Raw genomic sequence first — 14960 nt, 5'->3', positions numbered from 1 at the left:
CATGGCCTAAGAAATATAGGCGGTTTTCCTCTTCAAATTCTTTAAGGATAGGGTTTTGATGGACCCAAATTCAGCTGGCGTTAGCATACTCTGAAAGTTGAATCATGTATATAATACAAAACACGCATATTACCAAGTCTTTATGGATCACAAGACAGTCTTAAATTGAAAAGCCAGCATGAGAAAAAGTCTTATAACGTTCTTATTGGAAGATCACTTTTAAATGCTCAATCATTGCAATTAATTGTGATCTTCATTCAGTATAGTGGGAAATGGAGACTACTGGCAATCTCAGTTCTTAACATGAGATAAAAGAAGGGTTTGGGTTTTTTTATAACTTTATTTTTCTCCGCTTTTTGTGAACATGTTATAGGTGGAATATGCATGAAGCAAGAAAGAAAAGACAACTCAGTTCACTAAGGTGTGAGAAAATAAAAGGCACTGACTGTGCAAAGCTGAGTACTCAAGCATTGTCTGGGTCTGGGTCCTGTTTCAGACAAAGCTTGCAGGGGTAGAAGAAGGAGAAAGATAAAGCAAAAACAAACACTTTCAAATTCTGAAATACATCCAGTTTACCACTAGAAGCTTAATCCTTCTATCCTTACCCATATTAAATTAAAATAATTTTAAAGTAAAAGACTGCAAGGTACAAGTAAGTGTAAGTCAAGACAGCAGAAGTAAGCTCTTCCATAGAAACCCTGAACAGATCCAGAAAACTGTTCAAACCTTATTTGACTTCAAGCCCAGTGGACAAACTTAAATGCATTTTTTGAACAGATTATATGATTTGCATCTACTGTGATTCCTTTGAGAAGAAAGAAAGAAAATTACCCTTTTGAGGTTCATTTTCCCTGCTTCTGGACGCTCTGCATACACCACCAACGAGAAACTCTGGATGAGCTCAAAACCGGTTCCAGTTACTGTAATATTTCTCCCTCCACTGAAAAGCAGAATTAAAAAAGAAGTCAAGTCATTGACAAACTACCACAGCTGTAGACTGTTTTATCCTGCACCACTACTAATTCCACTGGAAACAGCTACCGAACGCCTATATGACAATTAGATATCCTACACAAGTGGCTTCTCTTGAAGCTGTTGATGACATTTAAAAGCAGCAATGTCAACCACAAACTTGTTTTAAACCAGCAGAATAAAGATGTACAAATTGCTTTGCCAGTATTTGTGGCTTTTCACTGATGCCTATCTTTGTGTGCTTTACTTCTCCAATGTTTTTCTTAAAATCCCTCCACCTACCACACACACACAAAGGTGAAAGTGTATTTTCCACAGGTCTGTAGGGACCCAACTTCTCTATTCTCTTTCATTTGCAACACAATGTTTAAAAAAAATGCATTCGAATAATAATAAGAAGGGATGCAAGTTGCCCGTGGTAACTAAAGTCATTGAAGTAACAGGGATTTAGAAGGAAAGCAATCCTCAAGGCAATCCGTTCAATTAAGCTTCAGTTTATATATATATAAAAAAAAAGGAAGTCTCTTAAATCCTCTGGGGTAAATCACTATCGATCTACCAAAAACACTCCCCAGGCCCAAAAACACCCAAACCAAAAATCAAAAGCAAATATTAAAATCAAATCCTATTTTACATAAGTGACTGCTCAATATTCGAGGAAACAGGTACCAATTTATCCAAGAGAAGTCACGGCCAGCTTTATATTTAGTGTCCTATTTGTAAGGTTTCGATGCTACTTTTCTTTTTACCGAAAGTGGAAACATCAGGATCTGTCTCTGTCAACTGTACCCCACTAAGCTGAAAGACCAGAACATTAGGGAACAGCAGAGACCAATGTGAATCAAGGTCACAAGTGTGTCCCTGTATCAGTCACAGAATGACTCTCAAAACCAGACGCATGCTACAAGGACCTCTATACATATAATTTGCTGTTTTGCTACATATATACGAGTGGCATACATTTCTTCGATTTCACAATTACTCCTAGGTGAGCTTTTTTCCAGAAGGAAAGGCTACCAGTTGGGGTGTGAGTACCGCCACAGAAGGGACCATACCTTTTCAAAGCCCTGCTGCAGTCTGATCTAGATTTCCTAAAAAGACACTTTTTTTGGTCTTTTTCTCCTCAGGACACAAAGAGGTGACAAGCCATAACCATCCACTGTTTTCAGCTTACTAATTAAAAGCTGAACAGAAGAACCGTTAGAAACCTTTTCATTTGAAACCTTTTATATGGGTTATCCTTACAGGATAATGATTTGTAAGTAAGGTACAGATCATGTTGTCTGACATCCTGAAATGCTTCAAACCTCTTTCTTTAAGACATCTTCATTTAAAAGAAAATCATTACCTTTTCTGGTTTGGGAATTTAGCTTTGAAGTGGGGATTAAAGTTTGGAGGTAAACAGAACACTTTTAAACATCATCTTTGGTTAAGAAAGTTCACAAATTCTACGTATCTAAGTATGTGCATGGATGGAGTTCTACACAGTTCTATATGTAATAGGGATGGAGTTCTACACAATTCTATATGTAATAGGCTTATTATAAATTACACATATTTTAACTCAATAGCAAATGATGTTATGACAAACATTTCATTACCTGCTGAAGCTATTTACTGGCAGGAACTTGGTGACAGTAGGATTCTCACTGTATGAAAAGAGCCCTGGTACACTAATTGCCGTGCCCCCATAGTCCATCGTGACTTCAACAGCTTCTACCTTACTATTAGGTCCTGTAACGCAAACGATCTCATCTCCAAATTCAGTGCTAGATTGGAGAAGAAAAAGAAGAGGAAATGTCTTCAATTACTAACATTGTGGTGATTCGAATTCTTTACTCTAGTGTCCCAGAAGCAACAAAAAAGTGTTCTATTTTTGCTAGGCACTGAGCAGTTATGAGAGGAGACAACACTTCAGATCACCTAGGGTTTTTAAAAAAAGTACAGGATATGAAAACAAACACAAGAACAATGTGATATCAGCATGCTCTGTGTCACTCCCCTTTTTTTTGTTTTTGTGGAGAAGTGTACCAATTAATAAAGGAAGAAAAGAAGTTAGAAGACAAGGGACACTAGAAGATCAAGATTTTATATGTAACCACTGAGGAAATGCTGACTGAAAGCATGGATGGATCTGGAGCAGCCAGTCAAGCACAGAAAGTCAAAACTGGCAAATTCTTTAATATCTGAGTTCTTCCACTTTTGTGTTTTTGCAGCTTCTTCCAGCTGGTGCATCTGGGAGGGTTTCTGTCTGAACATTACGTGCAGAGCTCCATTGCATGGGATGAGTCATGGAGAGACAGACAATGGATTTGTGTAATTTCTAAAGGCCAGAAGAGGTTTGTGCTTTGTTAGGACACAGCTCTGCACTGTTAGTTGCTCAGGGTACGTACACATTGCAAGGCTGGCTACCAACTGAAACGCGAACATCCTTCTTGGAACCAGTGGCCAGGTTTGTACCAGTGATGGTAAGTGTGGTTCCACCCGCTTGGGGACCGCTTTCAGGTCTTATTCCAGAAGGATGGGGTTCCTGCAGAGAGAAGATGGTCAAACTAATTAAGAAAATGAAAACAACATTTACACCAGTATTAAATGCTATAATAGCTAATTGAAGTTTAATATTACTACTTGAAAAAACAGTGAAATTAAAATAATGACAGAGAGTTCTCCTAAACGAAAACAAAATCTTTCATTATTCATGCTGAACGAAGAAGTAACAGATGATGTGAATGTACTTGTACTGTATTTTACAAGGTTTTATATGAATTTAAATTCCCTATTTACACAATGTAGAGTTAACTGCCATTAAGTTAATCAGAGCTTCCCATTGGTTTTCTTGTTTGCATAGTTATTTTAAGAGTTCTCTCTCCCTTATGGCTGGCTGATTTTGCCTTCAGGTTTCCTTGCCCTTTCTACATTCTGGATCAGCTACAGGAGAGACAGAGCAAGGTTTTCAAAACTGGTACTGAACAGAAAGGATACTAAGATTGCCTTTCCCTATGAGGCTCTTAAATGCAGTAAACTTGTTATCCTTTTCTTGAGCAATGAGCTTGCAAAGAAAAAATCCAAAAATGCTAAACTTCTCTTGATGCACCTAGAAACTTATTGAAATCAATTGAAACAAGCAGATGTGCTTCCAGTTGTTATGAAATTTGTTGGAAATTTAAATTTCTCAAATAAGTTCTCTCCTTTTGTTCTCAATTCCGTCTTTGTTTCTGTGATTGTATTCCGGGAGCTATGACAAATACTGTAAATTAACAGTGAGGGCTTTTCATGAACAGTGTGATTTAATTACTTCATCACTAAGTAGTCCCTGCTTCTAGTTGAGAAAAGCATCCTTCTTCAGGACAGCCCTGGAGCTGCTGAATCAAGAGGATGTCCCGAACTGTGCAAGCCACATGAGGTGGGTTACAGCCAATTCCACGGCCTGGCCGTGCCTGTGGACGTGCCGCAGCCCCCGTGCCGGGACAGAGGCCGTGGACCGCACCACTTGTGGGGTGGTCCCAGGCAGTGGGGTGGTCCCAGGCCACCCGGCACACATAGAGGAGGTGCCAGGTCCAAGTGTGTGGCAGGGCCATTGCTACAAAGGACCCTACACATGCTAAAGTGTACCAGCATATACAAATAAAGCAAGAGCAAAGAAGTTTGAAAAGTTCCCTTACTGATCAGTGTTTTCCTGATCACCATCACACTGGTCCCCCACTCTAAGGGGGAAAAGCCCTGCTCGGAAAGAGAGCAACAATCCCACACTATACTAGTCATGCAACAAAACCCTTCCCCTGTGTTGTTTTGCTCAGGCACAGATTTGCCATCTCTGTGTCAGCTTACAGCTACAAACCCTGGGGCCCACAAATGGCGGGGAGGAGGGGGGCCGATGTACCACAGTTTGGTTCAAAGCTTAGTGATCCATCAACAGGTTTTTAACAAGCAGCAGGAATCCACAAAAATGCATCCCAGGGACCTCATGGTTACTTTACAAATTTGCTTTATGGAAGCACAGATACTATAGGAATGCAGAGAACTCATACTTGCTGTGCTTGTTTTATACTTCCATGTCTGAGCAACTTCCTTCTGAACAAATGCATCATGGTTCAGCACACTTCACAAATCCACAATGACAACTGTAATTTGCTCTCAAGTCATTGAGCTTTAGGAATATGCTTTAACACTAATTGGGTGTCAATTGCTTTTCTTCCCTGAGAGAAGACTGTTTGTAAACCCTTCACTCCTCAAGATGTACATTGTTGCAGCATATGACTGCTCTCACATGCTAACCTTTGATTTCTTTTTAATTTAATAAATCATTCAGGTTACAAGATTTTATGTGGGGAAGTGACTCACAGTCAGACTTAAGCATCTTTTAAACAAAAAGGAGCCTTGATTCAATATAACGGAATTGACTAAAACTTGCTCTCTTAGGTCTATACAACCCTCTTCGTGAACACTCTTCTTTGGATTTAATTGCTTGCTGATTTAAGCTAAATTGAAATAAAGCATGTGAGGGTAAATAAGAAGTTTGAAGGGGTAAATTTTAAAAATCACACTTAAAGTTTAAATTAGCTCGAGTCTAGATATGAGCCTCAGAGAAAGTCTCATTTGTGCTTTTTTGGAACACTTTTTTTTTGCTGAAAAAATTACGATCAAAATTTTAAATAAAATACACAGTAATAAATTGCTTATAAAAATGTACAAAACATTGTAAGGTAACCGTAGAACATGGACAGAAAACCATACCATTTATTGACTTCAAATTACATTTTAATTGCTATAGATTGTTATGCGCATTGGACCACTGTCATCTGCAGCAAAAATCCACAGCAATGATTAGCTGCATCACATGCCTGGGATAGCTTTCAGGAGAAAACATACCCCAAGAACCACCAAAGAATCAGCATGGGCAAATTAGTTATCCCTGAACCTCACAAAAAATGGTTAAAACTCGCAGCCTTTTCCCTAAATATTGCCTCTACTGAAAGCCTAGGCTCTAAGGACAGATGTAAAAGAAAAGGCACAAGAAACCACTTAAAGTCAAGCCTTTAAGCAGAAACTTAGGAAGGAAAGGAACAAGAAAAGGTTTCTGAATCATAACACACCGCTGCTCTCTGTAACCTCAGCATAAAAAAATGAATGGAAGTTTGCTAAGAACTTCTGCTAGACAGCTGTATTCCTTTTTTACTGTAAATACGAAATACTTGCCCTGTTAAAGTTCTGCTGGGCTATGTGATGGCTAACTACGGCAGGGCGAACAACCAGTAAACACTGAGTGAGCCACAAACTTGAAGCAGGACCATCCAGTACCATTTTACATGTGGGAGCTTTCAGTGGTGACGTACATTTGCCTCCATGTGAACAGGAATATATAGGTAGCCAAATAGCAAAGTTATCTCTGAATAACGCAGCAGCAAGAGGAAGTGAAACAAATATCTGTTCCATTTTCCCCAGAAATTGTTTTCTAGTTAGCAAGACTCCAGCTCTGCTGGAAGCTAAAGCCCAGTGACACCGGACGGGAGAATATGCCACCTGCACCTCACCCCAGCCACGGCACAGCCGCACCGCGGGGTCGGCACATCTCAGCTTCACTTCGGGCTGAACAGAAAGCGGAGGCCAAGAACCACTTTGGGATTGACAGCAGGCAGCAGCCCAGGAGGGATGGAATAGCTATGGTTTAACCCTTATTTTCTCTTGAATCACTGGTCTTGCAGCAGCTCCTCAAAGGACTGTTTTAAAACAGCTTAATTCAAAGTATTCTTATTTAACATATTTAAAGTAATTTTGCAAATACCAAGAGCTCTCCAGAGACCAAATAATGTGGACGCCTCATAAAGATGATCTAATAAGGAGAAGCTGAACTGTGCTCTGTGTGCAGAGGAATTCTTCAGCATGAGTGCTAAGACAAAGCATTGTATAGTAACAGTTTGTTACCGTAAACCTGTCAAGGAAATGATTTGATTAATTTTAACTTGATATTTTCTGTTTAATATTTTTCCCCTTTTCCTTCCTCTTAAGGACCTGCTAGAAATAAAAAGTACTTAAAATAAATTATCAAGAATTTAAACTATTTTAATAACCATTTTATTGCAAAACCTATGTGCTACAGCCAACTTTTAGTGCTCTTCTAAAGTATTCATGGATGACTCAAAAAGCAAAGCTACATTGGCACACCTGGTAGTCTTCTTAGTAGTACTAATAAAGGAAAAAAAAAATGGTTCACCTAAATTCTCAACCAGAAAGCACCTTTCAAAAATGCAATTAGGGAGATAGTATCAGCAGGATTCCAATATTTTGCTGAATGCCAAGATAATCTGAAAAAGTACCATCAGTGGTGGTACAAGCCTTCAACAAGAATCGTGCTACTGAAGGAGAAGGTAGCCCCTTCCCACAGCTGACACAGCACTCACCAGTGGCACAGAAGGGTTCAGGCCCTTGGATGCTACCAGGTCTACTCTTATCTCATACAGCCTCATCTTATGCAGCATTGTGTTACTTAACACAGCCCTGCATGATATTCCTTCTCCTTGCAGAGGAAAATGCAGGGCAAAGGGTAAACCCTTCACTGCACACCTTGTCTGAGGGATAATAAAAGTGCTGCTTTTACCAAGAGGCAACCTCCTTTAATTTGGACTCAACCCTGAGCGATACCGAATGTTCAACCATTGCAAACAGCACCGATAAACCTTGGACCTCAAGTGCTGTGAGATCAGTGATGCCACCTTTTCAAAATCCCCCCACGGATTTCTTCTCTCCTTTCTTCTGCCCTTTTCTCATTTCAGTCTCTGAATTAGAAGCACACCTGCTGTCAACATAAATACTCCACTTTCATTTTCAGCCCTCTGCACCTCGGGATCTTTGCTCACTGTCACACTTTCTATAACATTGCAGCGCTCCACTGTAACATCATATTGCAGTGCTTGGTGCAATTATAACGTTAAGCAGAACACTCGCTCATGTGTCCTATATGGAATTTGTAGCAGCCTTATAATAATTCTTCTGGAAATGTCAGCCCTTGTGAGGACCTGGTGAGACTTCATTTCTCATGAACACAGTAAAATTTAAACAACCCTGCAAACACTAATTTAACCCTAGTTTTATAATTCCTTGTAGTGTAGAAGATCATAATTCATACATATTTCAGTCTTTTTCCTATTTTGCTTGGAATGGAGGAATGTTCTTTCAGGTTTAAGTGCTCTGTGCTTCTCCTTTTGTCACCAGGCAAATATTGTTCATGTCTTCCAGGTAGTGTGGTGTTTGAGCCTAAATCTTTTCTGCAATAACAGGTTACCTCATTATGTGGGATTTTTGATAGTCTAATTTTTAAAAAGCCTATTCCAACGTCTGTCAGTTGTTCAGTGGCCCATTTGCTGCTGAGTCTGGTAAGTCATTTCTCAAGGGAGGGACTTCCCACCACTAGAACTCTCCACTGCCTTATGTTTTCATGCTCATGTCATGTAGGAAGTGGATTTGCTGTTTTGGTAAAACACATGCACATCCACAGCTATGCTATTTAGCATAGCACAACATACCAGAGCATAGAATAAAAAAGTTCAGTTGGAAGGGACCTACAACGATCATCTAGTCCAACTTGTCAACAGGTGTATCTTGCCCCCTACTGCATGGTTTATCCTGAAAAATAATTTGAAATTTGAAACAGTGAGACAATGTCAATTTCCAAGTCCTTGTGCACTGCTTATGGGTACGTAATGTTCAAATGGCACTAGTTCGTTTGGTAGCAAATTAATTTATTCTCTTTGTAATACTAATGAATTCCCTTACATGGCATTTGTGTTCCTGTGTGCCACTGCCTTATCTGTGCATCAGGGACTGTATTTTTTGTTTTCACCTCCCAGTAATGTCATAGTCTTGCAATAGTATGTTGTCGGAGGTGCTCTGTGCTTTTCAGCACAGAGATACTGGAAAAAAACACTGGCAAATCCAGCTTGCACTGGCCCAGGTATGTATATGACTTCACACTCAGGCCATTGTCCAGTGCCCTGCTTTCTCCATCACAGCCAGAAGTCTTTCCTTTGGTTGCTCTGTTTGTATCCTTTACCTCCTACTCACAAATCTGTTCACAGAAATGCTGATATATTTTTCATTGTAGTTTCATGCTTTCTATGTGCTAGAGGGCAAATTATCTCCACGTCTGTTCCACTTATAATCACATTTAGACACGAACTTACTTATTAGCAATGTACGACTGCTGCTCTTGCACAGCTACTGCAGACCCTCTGAGAATTCGCATTTCAGCTCTTATATTTTTTCACCCCGTTTATTAATCTAGAATGAACTTTTTAATCTTTAATATTTTATGACTTGCAGTTAGTCTTTTTGCACAGTTAGGAAGGTGATCTCTTATTTCTCTGGGTTTCTGATTACAATTTTGGTAAAAAGATACCTTTTTACAGGCTGAAAATGCTTTCAAAGAGCTCGCAGCATTTTAGATCTCTCTGGTCTGCTGGTGGCAAATCAAAGTGCAGCTTTTACCTGGCTGACAGAGGGGTTACTGCTATTCCCCTTTTTCATCCAGCTTCATTGCAATTTTCCCATTAAAGATAGGCAGGTGCAAAAGAGAACCATTCCCCCAGCCTGTTTTTCACTCACCCAGCTTGCATTTGGGATCTGATCTGCCAGGCTGATTCATGTTCTTTTTCACTCAGTTTATTTGCTTTGCAGCTTTCCTGATTTACACTGTCATGTCCAGCCAACTCACTTCTGGTCCCTTGCACAGCACTCAAGAACAGCAGGAGTGTGCTCCTGTGGTGCATCTCCCAGGTTCTGTGTGTCATCTTTTTCCATTTCTCTACTTCTCCACTCATCTGTCACCAAGCACATCCTCAACATTTTATATTCCTGGGCATGACTCTGTAACTAGGGATACTATCTGCTATAATATTAATCTGTGGCAGGCAGTTTCTAGCCCAAGAACTACACCACAGAGATAAAAGTGGTTATCCTTTAACCTTCACTAATGCAGAATATCAAACAGAGAAACAACCAGCCACCAAAGAGGCTACTGGTGGATCACAAAAAGGGGCTGGAAATTCAGGAACAGCTGGAAGGCAGCAGAGGAGGGAAGCCTAATGGAGATGCAAGGAAACCTTGGCATGAAGACTGTGCTTCAGAGGGGGATGCTGGAGAAAACACAACTGTGCCAGACCACAAGCAGAGAGACAACTGGCGAGGGAAAAGAGGATGGTGGCAGAGTATATCCCCGTGATGCTGTGAGAGATGCCAGCTGCAGCACAAGGGGAAGCAGCAACAGATGGATATGATCAAATGGACATGATGGGCAGCAAATGGCAAAGCCACCTAAGCTGCCCTCTGCCAGCTCCTGTAGGCAATGACCTCCGGCTGGGGGTTTGCCTTTGATCCAAGTGCACATCTTCACAAGTAGGAACGGGCTCTTGTGCTTCCACACCAGCAGAGCACAGGGATGCTGTGTCAAGGACCTGATGGTAGTGCACACACATGTGGATAAGATTTTCACAAATGTATGGAGCATATTATTGCTCTGCATTTATCTTGCCTCCACAAGTAGCCTTTCCCCTTCCTCATCCTTGCCCCAGCCGTAGTAAGTTCTGGGTCTTGAAGGAGGTCTATAGAACAACTAATTTTTACCAAAATTATCTGCCGCACACTGAAAGCCAAATTATTCTGCCAACCCTTGTATATAACACACACACAAATTAAAGGCATTAAAGGCATAAGTACTGTAGACACCAGCCACCTTCCTGGAGGTCAAAATGTCATTTCATGGACTATAAAGGTAACCATAGGAGCTAAATTAAGCTTCTGAACAGGGCATGCAAGTCATTAGAAACCGCTCTTTCCCCCTCTACTTCCCTCCTTTCTCAGACTCAAGGGAGCCTGCTTCTGGTTTCTTCAGACAAGCCACCCACTCACAGGATATTCAACCAGAGAATTTCCATTGCGCGCTCTTGGCAGCCTGGTGTTTGCCGCACTGGCTGACCTGACCCACCAGCTCGCCTCCTCTTGGCCTCCACAACACAAACCAGGCTTCGGTTCCTGGGTTATTTCTGCAACAGTGGAGAAGTGCACTGAGTCCTCCCCTTCTGGGGCTGCTTTGTCCAAACCTTAGGCCGTGTGAGCTGATCAAACACTCCAGCCACTCCAGGTGCCCAGGCAGAGCACCTACCTGGCAGTGCACGCTGTGTGCTTGTCGGCTGTGGATGGGATGCTTATGCAAAGGGTTGGTATTTTAAACAACTAATTTTTTGGACTGCAGGCAGCATCTTTTTATCGTGAGGCAGACACCACATGCTTTTCTGAAAAGACCACAGAGCTTTGCTGACAGGTTAGATGGAGAAATGGAAGCATGCATGACTGGAAAGTCTGCATTATCATACAGCCAATGTTCACTGGCAGCTTTCAAGCAGAACCACAAGCACTGGATGCTGGGACATGGACTTAAGTGCATAGCTCAGATGACAGAGAATTAAGTCTAATAATATCCACATGAGGAAGAGACAACTTCTCTAAAACTCGCAGCTACCCAGGAGTTCTCCTGGCCCCTGCGCAGGCTCACACACAGACAAGATGTGCTCCAGGACTCAAGAATAATATACGATCATCTGGAAACAATTCCAGACTGCTGCAGATGTGTGGTTTATCACCATCAATCATAGTGGCAGCAAGCATGTAATACATACCCCACTGCAAAAACCCGCCCAAAGCCTCCAACTACAGTATAAAATGCATGTCTTGAGGTAAAGACTTAGAGAAAAATCAAGGAGTGAGCTAAAACCCTACACAAAAGCCTTATGGCACAAATGGCACTGCACTGGTGAGAGCTCCCAGGGCCACTGCATTAAACATTAGTAAGGAAAGCAGAGGATGGAGGTAAGAGGAAACTGCCAAGCTGGGAGTAGATTGAGGTGAAGAGTGCACTTTGTTAAATGTAACTGTGCTATTCATGTTCACATTCGGACTTCTAGTATGGTGAATAGTCATATTCATGCTTGGTTTTGGATCAGACTCCAATTTATCTCCCATTCTTCCTCTTCTTGGTTACTCATCTTGTTTAGGTAAACAGACTTCTTGATTTACTAAAAGACATTATTTCCAAGCCAGTCCCTAAACTGTCTTCAGCACCTCAGAAATATATTACACTTTTGCAAAGTTCTACCTCTAATTTTCACCATCTTGCATTTATTTGAGCTTTCTGAAACCATATAGTCTTTTTAACCTTCACAGACTAAAACTCACATAATTGCTCTTGCAAACAGACTCTGGAAGATGCCAGAACAAGCTGCAAGTTCTGGTTCTGGTGGCTGGAGTCTGAAGATGAGGTATTCTGAGAAAGGAATCACGCTTGTATGGGATCAGCAAATCTGGGCCACATACCTAGGAAAAGCTTAACTCCTTCCTTTGATATGACTTCTCACTGCTATAGTAACAAGCAGATCAGATAAAATTAACAACAAACGACAAAGGAGGACTGGCCTTCAGCTGCATTACTGCTCCACCTGCTTAGAGACCAGCCAAGCTCTCAGTGCTCCAGATGTACCACATAGCTAGATATTAAAATTTAGCATCAATTCATTTCTGTTTCACTAAACAGGAGAATGGTTATTGCCTGATCATGCTTATAGTGAAAAAACAGAAATGTCAGTAAAGGAGGACTGGGCTATCAGAATTTAATTTCGCTGGAATGGCTGGGCTTGAACAGCACTCAGGTTAGACAGAGAAATTGTGACAGGTAGGGAGAAATAGAACTTTTTCCTGTTACACGGGAAATACAGATGAGGTGTTTGCTGCACAGCACAGACTCTTGTGGAACAGGGCATTTTAGTTCAGAAATAATTTTAAATTGAAACCATGGCTTCCCTTTTAACTGGATTTTTGACACATTTAATGGAGATCTTATGTGTTCTTCAGCTCAGAAATACACTGTGCTGGCAGAAGTGGCAGAGGCATGGCTCTGAGCCCCAGGTTGTGCCGAGTATTGATCCTCACCAATCCAGCTTTAAAAACACATCTCATTGTTCAGACTAGGTATCAAAAAGAGCCAAATGTAGTAGTACTTACAGAATCATAGAATGGTTTGGGTTGGAAGGGACCTTTCAAAGATCATCTAGTCCAACCCTCCCTGCAATTGACAGGGACATCTTTCACTAGATCAGGTTGCTCAAAGCCCCATCCAACCTGACCTTGAATGTTTCAAATAATGGTGCAGCCACAACTTCCTGGGGCAACCTGTTCTGGTGTGTCACCACCTTCATCATTAAAAAAAAATTATTCCTTATATCTAATCTACTTGATGACTATGTGCTTTCTAGTCACATGTGCAAGGCTGAGCCTGTGGGAGTATGGTAACATCTCTGGCCTATGCAGACCAATGGGGCTGAGCAGCCGCATTGTCTCCTTGTGCGCTGCCTGCCCACATCTGCCCTGTGCCGCTGCACACCGTGTTCAGAGTGGTCCCTCTTAAAGCTGAAGCTATTGTGCTTCGGGTGATCGAAGCACATAGTAAAACCAGTGATAATTACCAGCAGGAGGGTAGCCAGACAATGTGCCAAATAAAGGGGGAAATATATAATAGAAAATTTATTTTAGGAAGGCTCTTGGAAAGAAGAGTATTTTCTCTCCTTTGTATATACTGAATAGAAGAGGTTTTAAACAAAGCACAGATTTTGCATGTCTGCTGAAAGAATTCACCAAAGAACTGCCTGAAAACAGCAGTGAAACAAGACTGTAGCTTTTAAGACAACATGAACTGAGGCAACTGTCTGCTCTGATCGTCTGTTCTCACGCCAAGAGCGCTCGTGTCTCACTTGTAGAGGTGCATGTGAATGCGACACCCCTGTACTGACTTTAATCCTATTGCAGTCAACAGCTGGCTTCATTTTCTCATGGAAGAAAGACAAATGAAAATAGAAACCAATTTCACCAGTTCTAAGGCATGAACTGTATTACTTGCCATTGCTTTGCAATTTGCAAATAGGGTCCAAATGGAAAGATTTTTGCAGCAAATAAAAATGCTCTTTATCAGCAGTTAAATTAGGTATCTGATGTTTCAGTAACCTGCAGCCAGAGATCGGCCCAGAGAAAGTCTTGGGCTTGCAGGAAGAATGTCCTCCTGGAGGAGTCCTGTGGACAGTGGCTTCTCCCCATGCCTCACTGACGGGTGATCACAAATCTTTCCCTTGAGCAGCCAAAATCAGTGGCTGCGTATCTTGCCTCCCAGATGGGCTGAGCAGGAAATCGCACCAGCACAAGTTCACAGAAAGGCTCTGAAGCCTACACGGGGGCTTCAGATCACATTTCAGCACACCCCATAACTTCTTCATGGGGTATTCATGCAAACTGTGGCAGAATCTTTACACACAGGAGAAGCACAGGAGAACTGGTGTAGAACATACCCAACAAAACAGACTCATGTCAAAACCTCATCTCATGCAGGGTTTAGTGCCATAGTCTCTGTCCTAGAGACCACAAACACATCAACACAGAAGATTATGTTGTTGTTTTCTGGTAAGGATGACTGAGATCAGTGATCAGTGGAGAGAGACTTAATTATAAGCTACATTTCCACAAAGGAACAGAGACATTTTCAAGCAAAAAAAGGGTGTTGTTTGGGGTTTTGTTTTGTTTTGTTATATGTGTGGTGTTTTGTTTTTTTTTTTTTTTTTTTTTTGTTTTTTTTTTTTTTTTTTTTAGAGATATTTTTAGAGGAAGAGAAGGTATGTTTTGGAAATTATGGCAAAAACACTTCTAGCCTGTTTTGCAAAAACAGGAATATCCTCTTCTCAGTTGAATGCCATTCCTGAGTTTTTCCACTGCTTACTACCGACTCCTTTCTTTTCCTTCTCACAAGATACCAAGCATTAATGAGACAGAAGTTTAAATAAGAGAGAAGATAAAAGCTCTTTATGTTTCATAGATTTACAGTTTATAAGTGTAATTTTAAATATCAATATGAGGACAGGGATTATTTAAATGTCTTAACTATCACAGGCTCTTATAAATTT

At 41.0% G+C, this 14960-nt stretch overlaps 1 protein-coding gene across 8 annotated transcripts in view; it reads right to left on the bottom strand.

Annotated features, from left to right (window-relative positions):
* Positions 1-14960, bottom strand: part of PLXNB2 (plexin B2) — a 258438-nt gene that overhangs the window by 31920 nt on the left and 211558 nt on the right. For all 8 annotated transcript variants that reach the window (XM_005514866.3, XM_065048907.1, XM_005514867.3 and 5 more), the window contains 3 exons: positions 3366-3502; positions 2574-2741; positions 832-940 (listed from right to left, as the gene is read on the bottom strand). In XM_005514866.3, the coding sequence (XP_005514923.2) occupies positions 832-940; positions 2574-2741; positions 3366-3502 (414 nt within the window). The remainder of the gene's footprint in view (positions 1-831; positions 941-2573; positions 2742-3365; positions 3503-14960) is intronic.

Source organism: Columba livia, chromosome 1, assembly GCF_036013475.1.
Source record: "Columba livia isolate bColLiv1 breed racing homer chromosome 1, bColLiv1.pat.W.v2, whole genome shotgun sequence".
Taxonomy (NCBI): Eukaryota; Metazoa; Chordata; class Aves; order Columbiformes; family Columbidae; genus Columba; species Columba livia.
Note: the sequence above shows the minus strand (reverse complement) of the source record. Positions and strands in the feature narration are given on the sequence as shown.